Source organism: Episyrphus balteatus, chromosome 3, assembly GCF_945859705.1.
Source record: "Episyrphus balteatus chromosome 3, idEpiBalt1.1, whole genome shotgun sequence".
Classification (NCBI taxonomy): Eukaryota; Metazoa; Arthropoda; class Insecta; order Diptera; family Syrphidae; genus Episyrphus; species Episyrphus balteatus.
In genome coordinates, this window is record NC_079136.1 from 115,527,620 (window position 1) to 115,545,795 (window position 18,176).

At 31.7% G+C, this 18,176-nt stretch overlaps 1 protein-coding gene across 3 annotated transcripts in view; it reads right to left on the reverse strand.

Annotated features, from left to right (window-relative positions):
* The window catches only part of LOC129913577 (lachesin), a 102,050-nt gene that overhangs the window by 11,062 nt on the left and 72,812 nt on the right, over positions 1–18,176 (reverse strand). For 2 of the 3 annotated variants that reach the window (XM_055992325.1, XM_055992326.1), the window contains exons 6-7: positions 16,610–16,760; positions 16,257–16,399 (exon numbers count right to left, since the gene is read on the reverse strand). In XM_055992325.1, the coding sequence (XP_055848300.1) occupies positions 16,257–16,399; positions 16,610–16,760 (294 nt within the window). Of the gene's footprint in view, positions 1–12,543; positions 12,730–16,256; positions 16,400–16,609; positions 16,761–18,176 lie in introns of those variants that run through there. The other variant, XM_055992327.1, reaches the window with a different exon arrangement.

Sequence of the window (18,176 nt, forward strand, 5' to 3'; positions counted from 1 at the left end):
TAAGTGGAATTCGCTTAAATTCTGTTGAATATCATTTTAATAGAAATTTTCATCTTGAAAAGATTTTCTTAACAAAATAAAATCATTCAAAACTAATTTGGAAATCGTCTCAATATTTATCAATTAGGTATACCAATTTTCAACTGCAGTTAATCAAACCTAAGAGTTGTGGAATCAATATCCAGTGGCTTCCACTTATTTTTTTTTTTTTGTTAAAATGTCTTCACGTAAAAATAAGAGGATTTCCATCTTAAATAAAGTAGATTTAATTTTAATTAGTACAAACAAGAAATTAAGAAGATTTGTCCGCTTAATTTAAGATGGAAGTCATCTTGGTGAAAAATCAAGCAGAAATCCGCTTAATTTAATGTGGAATCCGCTTGTTTTTAGGTGGCATTTTTTCTCCGTGCAGAAATTAAAAAAAAAAAAACGGTTCATTGGTAGGTGCCTATCAAATTGACAATTTCAAAAAAAACACAAACAAAAATCAAAACCAAAATCCGTTATTTACTACATGAACCCATTTATATAGTAGGTAGTTACCTAATTAATAGGTCATTATGGTTGTATCAGTATAAACTCCTTTAAAATTTGTCTTTTTGTTTAAAGATTTTTCCATTCATTAAATTGAAGACTTAATTGTCCCACAAAAAAAATTAGGAATACCTTTCTTTAACAAGTACAACAACAACAATTACTGATGCATTAATGTCACGTGCTAAGCAATCTTCCTTGGAGTATAACAAGGATATTAGTTAAAGGGAGAGAGTGTACCTTTCTTAGTAGTAAAACTTTAGCAATTTCATTCCATAGTTTGAAATCTTTGTCTTTGGCTAAAAGATATAAAGGTTGATGGTCGCGATGAAGTTAAAAAGTTCCCTCCTGAGTCCCTGAGTGATGTTTTTTTTTTTTTTTTCTTATAGCTAATCTATTTTCTTTGGTCCACAGAATATATTCCAAAGTTTAATGAGTCGTATCTTGCGGTAATTACGTGACTCCATTGGTTTTAATATTTTTGACATAGAATTATAGTCCAATAAATGAAGCTAAAAAAAAGGGGGTTACCCTACAAAAGGTCCGGTAGTTCTAAATTTTTGATATGTTGTTAGGTATGGTTAGTAGATAAAAAAACCAAATTTCCACAACCACGCCCCCTCCGCCCCCTTCAGCATCACCGAAAAACCATAGAAATCTGGCACTTTTTTCACTTTTATGCCCATAACTTTCTTCTGGTGCATTTTATTGAAAAAAAGTTGTTGGTAGACTTGTAGAAAACATAATTTCCTACGAAAATGACCTTGGTAGTATGTTTATACACCCAAAAACAACGAAGTTATGAAGCTTTCAAAAACATATAAAATTTTGGATTTTGCAATATTTTCAGTTTCTTGTCACTTAACAGTTCTATAACTCTTTAACAATTGACTTTTACGCAAAAGTCTCTAAAAGCAATCTTACAGGCAATTTAATTACCTAAAATAAAATGTACACCACTTTGATTTTGTGAATCAAATAACCGAGTTAGGGCTAAAATAGTAAAAAAGTATTTTTTATAGTTTTCGACACTTTTTGAATTATTCATTAAATGAAGGATTTGTATCCCACAAAAGGTCGGGTGGTTCTTATTTTATATTTAATCAGGTTTTGATGGTAGATTTAAAAATAGCCACGCCCCCTCCGCCCCCTTAACCATACTCCAAAAACCAATTCTGCATTTTTTCAGTTTTATGTCCATAGTTTCCTTCTGGTCATTTAAATGTGCAAAATTGTAGAACACAAAATTTTCTACAACTTGCACATCCAATATCCACCAAACTAAGAATTTTTCAAAAAAGTTACAATTTCCGATTTTTTTTATTTTCAGTTTCTTACCTGTTTACAGCGCTATAACTTCCTAATTTTTAATTTTTAGCCAAAAATCCTTTTGAAGGGAATTCATTTTCATGAATACAACTTTTATCTTTCGATAAGAACCAGGTAATAGTAAGTATTTTTATTTAATAAAAGTCATATTTCTTAATAACCTAGTTTAATATCTCATGCGCTTATAAAGTGGTGGGATATGAGTGGACGAAGGTAAAAGAATTGGGTTATGAGGGGCAGGGGTAGCAGGTGGGGAAATATAGGAGTAATAGGTGGAGTTGAAGATGGTGAATTATGAGAAAAGTTGGCTTTGTTGAATTTTTCTTCAAATTGATCGATGATATCTGATCTTCTTCGTCGTCATCTTCATACAAAATTCATGTGGACGATTTTGACAGGATTGTCCACAGCAAAACTTACAGAATGTGAACATTTAAGTCCCTCTTTCATGCATCTGCCAGCTCCCATGCATCTAGACACATACATAGGTATTTGCATGACAAAGCTTTCATCAATTTTTGGGGAGCGAATCTTGCACAGTTTTAATGGGTTGCAATACGTGGCATCCTCTCGTCCAGCCCCATTCCAGAGGATTTTTCTCAATACCCATCCACGCCATGATCTGGTGATAAGTCCGGAGGAAATGAAAGTGTGCCGCATCTGTTGTAGGCGGTAGTTTGCACAAATTAGATTTTTCTTGAACTGCTCATAAATTTGAAATATCGAAGAGAGCTTAGAGATATACCACTGTCCTCTCCATATAAAGCCAACAAGATATGTTTTTCCGCCTCCGATATTTTCTGAACTCTGGCATTTAGGTCCTTAACTTCACTGCAGCTTCAAGTGCAGAGGGGTTTTTGAAACATTTTGCAAAATTTGTTTTTTTCCGAAACCAAAAATGTTTGAGGTGGTGTCACATTCCCTTATGGCATGAATGAGTAATACGTTCTCCATAGAATTGAATGTGAAAAATGAGAATTCATCAGATAAATTGATCCCCCCAGGTTTTCGAAGGTACACGTTCTGGGCCTTAGGTATAGAAAGTCGATGTCTTCCTCAAAAATCTTTGAAGCTCTATGGTACCTCCTTTAGATACTAATTCTGGCGCAACTGGAAGAAAGCATCCGTACGTTTGAGTTGAATCAGGGGTGGTTGTGGTTGCATGATAGTAGAAACTTCAAGTAGCTGCACCTCGTGGTGACTTGATGAAAAGCCAAGGGATGTAATCATTTCAATGAGAAGCTTAGGACCTTCCTATACATATACACTTATTCCTGTTAGAAGGGGGGAAAGGAAGGATCGGGGACGAGCAGCAGCTATAACAGTATTACAGTTTAAAAAAATAGAGGAGGGTACTCATCTGTATTGTAAACTTTAGACCGAATGACTTCCAAAACTGTGCCTGCAGCTGCTTTGACTACTCTCAACCTTTTAACCTTCTCTATACTTCTTAGGCAAACAGGATTTGACTGTTCTATTATCAATTTTATAATCACCCGTATTGTGATTTACAACTGTCAATCGATTGTTGATAAATACTGAAATTTGGGATTTTTAAACCAAAATTATAGGAAAACTGGTCAACTGGAATTTTGTAATTAGATTTCTTTATAACGACTAGGACCATTCTCTGCTCTCAAAACTTTTTTTAATTAAGTAGTAAGATATTAAATTTTAATTTGTATCAACTATCGATTGATAGTTGTATATTAAGGTGGTCCTTATTTTACTCTTTTTCGAAAATTGAGTGCGACGCCCCCAAGATTGGTTCCAAATCAGGAAAAAAATACACTATTTTTTTCAAATTTTTATCTCTGACCCTTCCGGGGCGATATTCTGTGTCCAGTGTTGGGTAAATGGCGGATTTTTGATATAAACTTCCTAATGAAATATGGTCAGGAAGTGTTAGGAATAAAAATTTGAAAAAATTAGGGCTTTTTTTTTTCCTGATTTGGAACCATTCTAGGGGGCGTCCCCAATTTTTTGTTCCTAAGGACCACCTTATTCTATGTAGCAATAAGGCTGAACCTCCTTCAATCGTACTTGTCAACTCATCAACTCATGTATGAAACTTCATAAAACTGAAAAAATGCAGAATTGGTTTTTGGAGTATGGTTAAGGGGGCGGAGGGGGCGTGTCTATTTTTCAATCTACCATCAAAACCTGATTAAATATAAAATAAGAACCACCCGACCTTTTGTGGGATACAAATCCTTCATTTAATGAATAATTCAAAAAGTGTCGAAAACTATCAAAAATACTTTTTTACTATTTTAGCCCTAACTCGGTTATTTGATTCACAAAATCAAAGTGGTGTACATTTTATTTTAGGTAATTAAATTGCCTGTAAGATTGCTTTTAGAGACTTTTGCGTAAAAGTCAATTGTTAAAGAGTTATAGCACTGTTAAGTGACAAGAAACTGAAAATATTGCAAAATCCAAAATTTTATATGTTTTTGAAAGCTTCATAACTTCGTTGTTTTTGGGTGTATAAACATACTACCAAGGTCATTTTCGTAGGAAATTATGTTTTCTACAAGTCTACCAACAACTTTTTTTCAATAAAATGCACCAGAAGAAAGTTATGGGCATAAAAGTGAAAAAAGTGCCAGATTTCTATGGTTTTTCGGTGATGCTGAAGGGGGCGGAGGGGGCGTGGTTGTGGAAATTTGGTTTTTTTATCTACTAACCATACCTAACAACATATCAAAAAATTAGAACTACCGGACCTTTTGTAGGGTAAAACTCCTTTATTTACTGGACTATTAAAGAGGATAGGACTTATATACCTAGTCAATGGAAGGATTTAATGTAAGGGGAAATTTTAGTAGGCACCTTGTGAAGATATGTGATTTTTGGGCCACAAGAATTGATTGTGAATTTTTGTGCCACAAATGAGTTATAAAAAAAAAATTTGGCACTTTTATCACAGAAATGAAGTTTCTTTCTTTTCAATAGGACATAAGTCCCATATTACTTTGAGATGGGGTCATAAGAAAATTGTTAACAAAATTTTATATCCCTTTAAACGAGCACATTTCATATTCGGAACACTTTGGCAGACACAATTTAACTCATCACTTTAAGACTTTTAAATTGATAATGTTTTCGGTATGAAATTACATAATCACTTTGGGAGTCCTTAAATTACACTGGTCAACAACATTTAACTTTTTTTTTGCCACAAGAACCAAAATATACTTTTCTAGTAGTTTTTGGGGTGCTGAATCCGAATCTGAAATCAGAAAAATTTGATTGGCCTTCGTTTTTGAAATATTACCGTTAGAAAATGTCAAAAAAACGTAATTTTTGCTGTTTTCGAGGTTCTGTTTTTATGTTGGGTAATTCATTGTAAACAAATTTGTAACGGTTATTTTAAGAACAAATATTCTTCTTTCAAAAACTTTTTAAATTTTCCCGATATCTCTTTTATTGCTCGAGATATCTTAAGTTTCATTTAATAAGTCAAAGAGAAACTAAACTTAATATAAAGTTTAAGTCACTGGTCACAGAATTTTTGCCACAAGAACCAAAATATACTTTTCTGAAGGTTTTCGAGTTGCTGAACTCAAATCCGCAATCGGAAAAATTCTATTAGCCTCCGGTCTTGAAATATAACCGTTATAAAAAAAAACCCTTTTTTGCATTTTATAACGGTAATATTTCAAGAATGAAGGCTAATAGAATTTTTCTGATTGTGGATTCAAGTTCAGCAACCCAAAAACCTTCAGAAAAATATATTTTGATTCTTGTGGCAAAAAAAAGTGTAATTTGGTTGGCCAATGTTGTTTCTGATTCAAAGACCGCTGCTTAAATTTTAAATATCTCGGGCAATAAAAGAGATATCGGAAAGATTTAAACATTTTTTAAAAGAATAAAACTAGCTCTTATAGGCACCGTTACAAATGTATTCACAATTAATTACTCCACATAACCTCGAAAACAGCCAAAATTACGTTTTTTGACATTTTCTTACGGTAATATTTCAAAAACGAAGGCCAATCAAATTTTTCTGACTTCAGATTCTGATTCAGCACCTCAAAAACTACTAGAAAAGTATATTTTGGTTCTTGTGGCAAAAACCTTGTTGACCAGTGTTACATACTTAAGGGCATAGAACCTTAAGGAGATTTTTATGAGTTTCATTTACTTTGGGACTTAAGTCCCACATAACTTTCGAGGTCCAAATCGTTCTTGGAAATGAATTCTAAATTAGTTTGTGACATAATTCCCAAAAAATTTGTAATAAAACCAAAAACACTTGGAACTTAAGACCAAAATATCTTTGAATTATAAGTTGCAAATTAAATTGGGTCTTAAGCTCCGCATCATCTGCGAAACCCCAATCTATTTAAGTCAAAAGTCCCAGATGATTTGGAATCTTAAATAACTTAAAAGTATATATCCGAAATTAGACATAATTCCCAATAACTTTGGAATACGGGACGGGACCTAAGTCCCAAACCACTTTTGAAACTCATATCAGAATATAAGTTCCAAATAAATTCGTGACATAAATCCCTAATTATTTCGGAACATAAGACCCCCACTTAAGACCACACTAAGACCACTTTTGGGACCTAGAAGTCCCAAATCATTTTGGGACCTAAGCCCAAATAGCTTCTATGCATTAGTTCATCATTTTGGGATGTAAGCTCTTAATCACTTTGGGACCTTAACTGCAAACCAGTTTTCGGCTTGGACCCCAAACAAGTGATCTGAGTCTCAAAAAACTTTGGGTTTCAAGTCTATAAACTCTTTTGGACATAAATCCATAAAGTACCAAATCACTTTGGGACTTGCAAATCAAAAATAATTTTGGGACCTAAGCCCGATAATCATTTTGAGACACAAATCACATTTGGACATAATGGTTATCATTTTTCTACGAAAGCTTTAAATCACTCTTTAGTTAAATAGGTTCCATAGATAAAATTGGAGTACAATATAACTTGGGGTCCTTAATCAAAGAAACCCTTTTTGACATAAGATCGTCATTCCGAGGCACAAGTTCCAAACTAATCGAAATAAAAGTCACCAGATCACTTCGAAATATTATTGGCAAGGATTTTTGGGACATAAAATCCCAGTGGAGCATAAGTTTCAAAACACTTTGTACATTTGGTAATATTGACCTTATTGTCGCCGGTGGATTAAAAATCGCGCTTCTCAGAGACATAAGTTCCAAATCGAATTATAGAACTTCTGATGACTTACTTTTTTGTTTGAAGAGCAAGGGCACAACTCCATGATTCTTTTACGGGACATAAAACCCAAACACGATTTTTTCGTAATAATCCATCCAAATTTTACTAAAAACCGACACATTTGTTTTCTTTGAATTTTTTTTGTTTTGTTCCAAGGAAAGTCCTTAATTCAATCGAAGAATCCTGCTAACAAGTCAACATAATATTTTTTCTTTTTAATTTTCTTTAAAACAAAAAAAAAATAGAGAATAAAACAAAAATCTCTCTATGTGAAAGTCCATCGTGTGTTGTAAATTAAAAGTTTTCACTCAGGAGAACTCTCACTCTATATACGTGGCATGGCATTGCTGGCAGCAAGGATTTATGAACTCAATAGCATCCGCGGTCCTTTTGTTATTCCTTAGAGTGGCAATACGTTTTCTGCATTTTATAAACCAAAAACCAGTGCTATTGTTCATTTCGCTAAGAAAATAAAAACAACAATCACCAAGAATCCCCCCGCCCGCCACTCTCCACAGTGCTATTCACTTGTTTAGTGTATTTATCAAGGATAATTGCCAATAAATCAATTGTTCTCCTATAGCAGTAATCGTTGCTTGAAATCGCGTTTCTCCATATAAAGCTTTTTTGCGCTACTATACGAGTACTACTACTCGCTCTCTTTGGCTGTCTAGAGACTCGAAATTGGGAAACCCTACAAAAAAGGTGTTGAAATTCTTCTACCCACAATCTAGTCGAACTGTCGAAAATATACAAAAACCCACCCGCATCAACCCACTCAAACGACAACCGAGACGTACGAGTAGCTCTAATATCCTAGAGCGGGAGTCCTTATTTGGCATTGAAATTGAGTTAAGGCAAACAATTTAGAGAAGAAGGAGAATATGTGTGTTCTGAGCTGGTTGTGGGTTGTTCATGATGGAGAAAATGTTTTTTTTTTGTCCCTTTATAGAAATCCCCTAAAGTATTCAAACGGTTGATTTGCTTTATCGATAAGGACGACGAAATTGTTGTTATCCTTTTTATGGATGGATTTTCATTGGACGGGGAATTACATTTTTTGTTTAGTGTGTTTGTGTTGTCACACTTTTTCTTGACGTTAACGCACTTATATTGGTCTACATTAACAGACAACAGCAGTCAGGAAGCTACACAGGACGAAAAGGAAGAAGAAACTTTTTTATGAGATGTTCATTTAATGGAAAATCCCATCCATTTTATCCTTTTTTTTGCCAGGATGCCAACAAAACAAATCGCTAAAATGTAGTCCCAAATCGTTTTATATACACAAACTTTGACTATGCACACACACTCCATCACACACACAGTTTTTGGGGGGACACTGACGATATTTTAGGGTCGATCTAATCCTTTTTTACAACCCAATCCCCAAAACCAACCCAATTCAACATCTATACAAATCCTTGTAACCAATTTTGTGCCTGGTGCGTTGTGTCTGAATAATGCTGCTTCTGCTGCGGCAATTATTTTATATGCATTGCACTAATTTTCAATTTAGATTTTGGCAATGCGCATGAGACATTTAAGCATGAGTTAACATCATTCGAAATAATCATCATCATCATCATCATCCCATCGTCACCAACAGACACAATATGAGTCAAATCCTTCCTTCTTTTCACTTCCACAACTTCCTATTGCATCAGGGTGGTCCTTTCCAAAAAATATAACACAACAAACAAACAGAGAGAGCCCGCACCCGCATCCGCACACACGACCCACCAGCCACCACCTTCCAACAACATCAAGTTCAATTTAATTATTTACGACAACAATTTCGTGAATTTCATTAAAATCACTCACTGAAACAAGCATAAGATATATTTTCACGAAGCTAGTATAGCAGTGTGGTTGGATCGTGAGGCTTTTGGAGCAAGCAGAAAAAGGATAAAAGGACGAAACAAAAATATAATAGTAAACTGTGGGAAATTTATACATCTCTTCATAAGGATAATATTTTCATTGCTTATCGTTGGGTGGCGTTGTTGTCGTCGGTCGTAGTTGGCGTTGGAAACCAGTGTCTGTATAGTTATTTGGTAGTTTGTTTCGGTTTTTGTTTGTTTGTACAACAACATAACACTCATAATGTTATTTGTATCCTTTCGCACATCATCGTATGAGGAGGTGGAACGAAAAACGGTATAACGGCATAGTAAAGTGGTTGCTATTAACCCGTTACTATAACATATAACATACACATATTCTATATTTTGATCCTTTCTACTTTCATTTTAGTTGCAATATATACATAACAACGTAACGTAGCTGCGTGATAAATGAATGAGTTGATTTACACAGTCTGTCTTGGAAGAAAAGTGTATGCATGTGTTTTTTTCAATATTTGACATTCAGAATTAATTGACGTCAAAGATACCAGTAATAATAACACATAAATGTTCAACCTAATTAATAGAAAAAAACAAAACTATAATTATTCATACAATTTTGTACTTCGTCTCATATATAGTTCACATCTACTTTTGCAGAAAATATTAAGAAAATTGGCCTTCCCACCCCCCAAAAGGAGAGCAAGAGAACCCCTCTCCTCAGTCAAATTTTGTTCTTGAACCGATGCCACCTACCTAAATGCTTTGGCATTTTTTTCATATTTCATGTTGACCAACAAAAGGAACAAATTTTCTAAAAACGGTGGCAACCCGTGGCAACCGTTGCACATAGGAGTATTTGCAGTAAAAACCTGGTCATAAGTCGATTTTCTGAGAATCAAAATTGACACCAAAAAGTTTGGCAAAGTGGGTGCAAAATAAACATGTGTCAATATGCTGCATTCATTTTTTTGTTTTTCGATCGTGTCTTGTTAAAAATTGAGTTCAAAGTTAACTATTACATCTATTTCATTTTTATATGAATGCGAACTATTTTGGTAAGTGTTATTCTATATGCGATATCGAAGTGTTGTGATAGAAATCTAAAAAAATTTAATTGGAGAATTCTTCTTCCAGTGGCGTACGTTGAGTCGCCGGGGCCCCGGGGTAAGACTAAATTTTGGGTCCCCTTTGATATTTGGGGGCCCCTTAGTTACAAAAAAAATACGTATACTCCATAGGTTTTTTTTTTTTGTATGGCTTATTTATTTTTAGGTTTATTTTAATGTTTTAATATGTTTGTAATGCACTTTGCTATACTGACTTAAAATGTCTCTCATAAAAGTAGTAAACACTTGTACTAAGGGCCCCCAAAATTAAATATTTAGAGACCCCTAAAATAAAAATTTTCTTGGGGCCGCTGAAAAATTATTTTTAGAGCCTCAAATTTAATTGCTTAGAGGCCCCTAAAATATAATATAATTTTTTTCGAGCCAAGAATTAATACATAGGTATTGGGGCCTCTGTTCGGAAGTAATATTCGGAATGCCACCAATAACGTAATGTTTTTATTTTGGGCCCTGATGTATTTATGTTGGGGCCCCTAAATTTATATTTAATTTTCCATTTGATTGTTTTGAACCACTTTTGAAGATCCTCAAATAATATTTTTTTGCTTTTTTGGGGCCCCTAATGTATTATTTGTGGTGGCAAAGATTTTTCAAGTAATATTTTTTGGGGCCCTAAGATAAAATTATAATTTTTCTTTTAAAAAAGCAGTTTATTTTTTTTTTGGGTCTCCTGGGGTAACTTTTTTTAAAATCAATATACATATATTGTGTGGCTACCAATGCATTATACATTACACTGAATGACATAATTTGTCTCCCTGGTTACTTTGTAACTCAATTTATGCTAACAGTTTCCTTCTCTGCATTGTCTCCAGTGGGGGCCCTGGGGCGGTCGGGGGCCCCGGGGCACCGCCCCGCTTGCCCCAAGGGAGTGTACGCCCCTGTCTTCTTCAGTTATTTATTAACAATATTAATAAAGTTTTGAAAATGTTAGATGGTGTTTTCTATTTTAATTCGGGCTTAGAACTAGTATCTAAAAACTTGATATTTTTGGTAAGTTATTATTTGAACTTTAATGATTTTGTTTAAGTATACCCCGTTATTCTGCGATGAATTGAAACTTATGAGTTAGTTTATATATTCTTTTACACAATGCAACAAAAATTGGGTGCTCTTACGTGCTCTTTAGAGAATCGAGGGTCAATTAGTTTTTCACTTTCTGATAGAAAATACTCCTTACTTTATGCAATGTTTTTTACTTTAAAATTAAATTTACTGATGTTATTATTGTATTTTATTTTGGGTGATCTTTATTAAGGTTGGGGAACAGAGTCATCAACCTTGACTCATTGTAGGCAATAAAGCTAAAATAAAACCTGATGAAGAACTTACCTTAAAATTGGTTAGAATGCATGAATATTTTTTTTTTTGATTTGATTTATTGAGCAAATAATTATAATAATAATAAAAATAAATGTATATAAAGAATAGATAGCAAAATTAAATTTCTAATTTACAAAATGAATGAAAAATCTAATTTTAACCCTCTACTGCATACGAAGCCAAATATGGTTTTGTCTGTTTGTATGCACTTTTCTCTTCTCTGTCACAAAAAAATGGTAAAGATTAAATACAATCCTCTTCTTTGTGTTTCTGAGAACCCATAGAGATAGTTTTTTCGTGTGTCCGACACAAAATAAAGGTGTATTTTATGATCACAGGTGAGTCGATCAGTCGTGTGCATTGAAATCGAAAGCGTTAGAATATATTCATACTTTAAGTGTTAATTACGTATGCTATGAACCAATTTTTATTGAAAAAAAAATATTGGCCTGTTCTTGGGAGGGCAAAAAGTACGGAAGCCATATTTGGCTTCGTATGCATTAAGGGGTTTTAAATCTACACAATTTGTTAAATTTTTTTGTTGAAAAATGTTGTTCCTTTACATTTTTATTTTGCTTTTAAGCTATGTTTTACTTCAGAAATGGAGCCCCTTCGCTTTTAGAGATATTTTTTTTTGTTAACCCCATTTCCAGGGGCGTAACCACAAAAAATTAAGGGGGAGGGAGGCTCACCTATAATATTTTTCAATCATTTTATTACTTTTAAGTTTTTTTAAGATCTGGGAGTGGGTGAAAATGTTGGACCAAGACTTACTTTGACAATGGAAAGAAAGTGAACCAGAAAAAATATATACAACGGAAAAAACAAATTGCTTTTCTCGGTTCCATGGCTTAAAATGAGCCAAATTTGAATTAATTCTTAACCTTTTGTAATGCAATGTATTTATTTTACTTTATTTTGTTTTTAAATGATAAATATTTATCTCTTGATATTTTTAATTTTATTCTTTACATAATCTGAATAAATAGAATTAGTAAAATTTCTTACCCCTTAATGCATACGAAGCCAAATTTGGCTTATAAACAAATTTTTTTAAACAAATTAATTTAAACAAATTTTTTTAATGAAAACCGTTTTGAAACAACCAAGAGAATTCATGTAAAGCATTTTTTAATTTTTTCGTCCGCTAATATTAATTCATGCAGTAGAGGGTTAAACTGTTTTGTTTATTTATTGAAAATATTAATCCTATAATTCCTTCTGCTAAAACTGTGTATTATTGGCAATCTAGTTCTTAACCCGACACGGGCCACTTTAGAGTTCAAACGACCCAAAACTGAGAAGGAGGAAATAGAACCATTCATTAATCCAACGATGAAGCAAAGCTGTAAAAACTCTCTATGAGTAGAAAATATTAATTTTCTTAATAATAATAATTATTTTGTTAAGATTAGAAGATGAAAATAACTCTCTTAAAAGCTTTTATTATTATAATGAAAAAAAAAAAACTCCCATATTACAAATATATGGTTGCCAAAAATCACTAAATTTTAAATTTTTTTAAATGTAAAAAAAAAATAAACCCGTTAAGAAAATAGGTATAAAATTTTTCCTCTTATCGACTTTATAAACTTTTTAGAAGAAAATAAACCGGCGGAAGCAGAGATGGTGATGCCATAGGGATACCAAAGTTTATTATATTATTTTTTTTTTTTTAATATGGCATACAAAGGACTCGGAGGTAAATTGTAGGTCCCCTCCATTCTAGCAAATGAAATAAATTTCGATCGAAATCGAAGAAATAGTGGAGTAACTAAAGCTCAAAAAATGGCAATATGTATTAGGGAACCCGGCCGTGCAGCTCTGATTTTGATGATCTTTTTTTCAAAAATTAAAAATACTTTAAGGTTCATAGATTAAAAATTGCCGCTGTTGCCGTTTTGATTTTTTATATTTAGGTAATTGAAGATTTTTGTAAACAAAAATGTTTTCAAAAATTTTCCTTAATTTCATAAATTTACTAATTGTCTAGGCAATAAAAGGAAAAAAAACTATATAGAACTGAAGGACAATCTTCCATTGTTTAAGCGATAAATGCAATTTTCTCACAAATTGACTTCAAACACAAAAAAAAAACATATTTGAACACAACGGCAACACCTACAATATTTAAATATACATTTTTTAAAAAGCTAGAAGCTTATTTATATTTGTAAAATTAAAATTAAGTAAATTGAGTGAAGGGTTTTTGAAAAAATGGTAATTAATTTCAGATTTATGAAAAAAGATTATGGAAAAAATTTATTTTTCCAATTTTTTTGGCCACATTTATTATGATTTGAAATTATAAAAGAAAATCTCAATATGTATTACAGTTTATGAAAAAAATTAAAAAGTATTTCATTTTCGAAGAACTTTTTTTAATAGAAGCTTTGAAAAAAAATTTTAACTAATTGTTTTTTTAAGATCAACATTTAAATATAAAGTTATTTTTTATTCATTCAATAGCCTTTATTGTTGAAAGTTAAATAGCAAAAGTTTAAAGTTCTTATTTGCCAAAGTCTTTGAGAAAATCAATTATTTCAATGCAAAAATTCAGTTTTTTATCAAATCCCATGAAATTGAAGTAATTTTTAATTTTTATTCAACTGATAATATTTATGGCCAAAAATTTTGTTTTACATAAATTCATATTTTACTGCGAAAAAATTTGAAAAAAAGTCATTTAAAAATTTTTAATAACATTTTTTTTCCAAAATTCTGAGTTGAGGACCATTCTTTCAAAAACTCTTTATTAAATTAAGTGGATTTAAATTTTACAGATAAATGTAAATGAGATTCTGGCCTTATAAAAACGTGTATGAAAATATTGCAGGTTATGTCGTGAGAAAATTGCACTTATCGCTTAAACGATGGAAGATTGTCTTTTACTCCCAAATATTTTTTGTTTTTCCTTAAATTACCTAGAGAATCTTTTGGTGTCATTTATTTTATGAAATTTAATATAAAAAAATGGTTTTGTTCAAAAAAATTTAATTTTAATTTTAAAAAACAATACGGAAACATCGACAATTTTTAACCCATAGAACGTTTGAAAAACAAATTATCAAAATCAGAGCTGTTCGGCCGAGTTCCCTATAATAATTTGCTTTAGTTACTCCACTAAAATTCAAGAACTATTTACAACTTATTTCTGATAAAAACAATTATGCTTAATTAAAAAAGCTGGGAAAATATGTCACGGTACCAGGGATGTAAAAAATAATTTTTTTGTATCATTTTTTTGCTACAATAAATATTTTTTATGCAAAGTTTTTTTAATTCAAATAAATATTTTCTTTTATTGCAAATATTTTTCAGTATTAATAAATATTTTTTTTATGGAAATTTTGTTTATGTGCCATAAATATTTTATATTATATTATTGACAATTTTTTTCAGTTGCAATAAATATTTTATTAATGCAATAAATTTTTATTTGCAATAAATACTTTTTTTTATTGCAAATATTTTTAAGCTGCAAGTTCATTTTTTTAATGCAAATTTTTGTCTGTTGCAATAAATACTTTTTTTTTAATGCAATTTTTTTTTATTAGCAATAAATATGTTTTTTATGCAATTTTTTTTTGTATTTGCAATAAATACTTTTTTTTTAATTGCAAATATTTTTCAGTTGCAATACATTTTTTTTAATGCAAATTTCTTTCAGTATTAATAAATATTTTTTTTATGGAAATTTTGTTTATGTGCCATAAATATTTTATATTATATTATTGACAATTTTTTTCAGTTGCAATAAATATTTTATTAATGCAATAAATTTTTATTTGCAATAAATACTTTTTTTTTATTGCAAATATTTTTAAGCTGCAAGTTCATTTTTTTAATGCAAATTTTTGTCTGTTGCAATAAATACTTTTTTTTAATGCAAAGTTTTTTTATTAGCAATAAATATGTTTTTTTATGCAATTTTTTTTGTCTGTTGCAATAAATACTTATTTTTTTTATTGCAAATATTTTTCAGCTGCAATAATTTTTTTTTCAATTTCAATAAATATTTTTTGTTTGTGCAATTTTTTTTTATTTGCAATAAATATTTTTTCAATTTATAATTATTCAACTTCTTTTCATAAAAAAGTGAAAAAATAATTTTAATAAGGATTTCCGGAAAAAAAAACATTTTGAAAAAAGGCAAGGTTTGATTTCGAAAAATACAAAGATAACGTCACGATAATGATATTTTGAAATTTTTTCAATCTGAAACGAGTTTTGATTGAAATTGACGAAATTCTGAGGAAAAAAATATATTTTCTTGTTAGCAATAATGTGTTTTTTTTTTGATGAAATTATAGCATCTTGCATGCACACGCTCTCATCCATTCACTCAGTGTTTTGTGGATTTGTTAGAATTGTCTAACACGTCGGCAAACTAAATTGGAAAATTTAATAGTAAAACTAACCACTGAACACTCCCACATAACATAAATGTAGAGTCTTCCTCCCTCCTGTATTCTACACATACTCTCCATCTCATACTCGTCATTTCAACAAACAGACAACCAACATGAACGTGCTTCCGCCAGAATTATGATTATTATTACTTCTCTGTGTTTGAAATTGTTTGCATCATGTGTGTCTGTGTATGTGTGTGTGTGTGTGTGTATGTGGATGCGTTTAATTTAGTTATATTCCTCCTGTCTGTCTGCCACTTTTTTCACTCAGAAAAAAAAAAAAAGAAAATAAACATTTGAGTTGTGGGAATGGTTAGATTTAGCAAGGACATAGAAGAGGTACAGAAAAAGGAAGGGAAGGAAATAAAAGTTTATATAACTGTGAAACGTTCATTTTAGTGGTCATAATGTGGCAGCATTTTGTGGCATAATTCAACTATAACCTAACCTCACATACACACAAAAACTACTCACCATAAAGTCTGATAATTCCATCGGTTTCACCCCGCGGATTCTTTGCTACGCATTTGTAAATTCCATCATCTCCACTACTCACACTTAAAATGGTCAGTTTCATGTGAGTCTTGTAAACGGGGAATCCGATGCTGGATTCAACTCTATAAAAAAAAAAAATCAGACAAAAAAAAAGAAGAAAAATTACATAACGAAACGGAGAAAAAAACGGATGTCAGGATCAGGAAATCACAAACACATACAGGTAAAAGGAAAATGACACTGATTCAATTTACACAACGTTAATGAGCATCAGAGAGCCACTGTCTGACTGACTGACTGACCAACTGACTGGACTATGGAACTCGGCTTACTTGTATTTTTGTGAATCGTGTATGATTGGTCCCTCGCCACGTGTCCAATAATTCAGTGATGTTGGATGGGCTTCGGTAAAGCACTCGATGGTCACGTTGAAACCTTCGGGAGCACCAACAAGTTGATGTGGTATAAGCAGCATTGGTGGAACTGTAGACAAACAAAAAATAATATAAAAACACATAAAAGTCAATGTGGCACAATTTTAATCAAATTAAATTGATAATTATAATTAATTAGCCCGAAAGCAAAATGAAAGTGGTGATGGTGGTTTGACCAAAGGATTCTTCTGTTTTTTTTTTTTCGTTCCAAAAACCTCAGCATGTCCTTTTTGCAAGTAAATAAATGAATTTAGTGGTTTTATAAAAGTTGAAATAGGTTTTTAATAATAATAATAAAAAAAATCAAAACCAAAAAGGATCAAAAGTTTTTTGAGGTAGAAAAAAAGGACATTTTTTCATCTTAATTCAAAAACAAACAAAAGGAAAAAAAAAGAGGCCAACTCTTCTATTGTCATCATCATTAATGATTCTCCAGAAACTTGCGATGCTTATTTAACATAAATCTTCCACTTATCATTTATTCTTTTCCTTGGGATTTCTTTCAAGGACTTGATATCACACAGAACTCCTACTGTTGGGTTCGTTCTGGTTGGACTTGTGGACAGAAGAAGAAGTAGCAGGAAATCTTCTTCAGTCAAGTTGAGAGGGATAATTTAAAAGTCAAACACTTTCTTCTTTTCGTCTTGTTGTACAAAATACTTGAGAATTCAAGTTGTTGTTCCCGCCAATTTTTTTTTTTATATTTTTTTTTAATTCAAGTACCGAAATGAGCAAAAGGTCCTGAATAAGGACCATGGACGATGATGATGATGCTGATGATGGTTCGTGCGTGTGGTTAAGTCAAGAACTTGAACATCAAGTACCAACCCCGTAACATTTTTCGTAGCATTTCATACAGGACCAAATGTCCATCCATGCGCTCGTCGGGGTTTTGTTGGTTTTTCGATTTTTCTTCTTAGCAAGGGTTTTTTTTTGTGTCCTTAACTCGGACAGACGATAACGATGTGGAAATATAATAGAACACTTCTTCTTTTGCTCTCCTTTTCATTTTTTTTCCAACTGAAGTGCATGAGTTGGAAGAGAAAAAAAAGAAGAAGAAATTAAATATTTGCACTATAGAGGGCGTCATTTTCAAGAGGACTGACATCAGCTTTATAAAATAAACCAGCTAATATCCTTTAGGAATTCCAAGTAGGCAGAAAATGAACAAAAAAAAAAAAAGATTCCCCATCACTATCATCACCCGAGAAAGAAATGTTGACACAGAGCATTGAATTTGGTGACACTTGATGGAAGAATTGTCTTATGTTTCCGAAGTACAAATTAGCAAATTGAAGTGGAAAAATTGACAGCACTAGGATATCTGGGATGTAAGGGATATAACTACTCAAAGGACAAGATAAGAAACATCAACAAAAAAATAGATGAACAAAAGTGAAAAATTAATTTTTTATTGCTCAACACTAAAGGAATTTTCGTTTGGCAACATCCGATTGTGTTTACA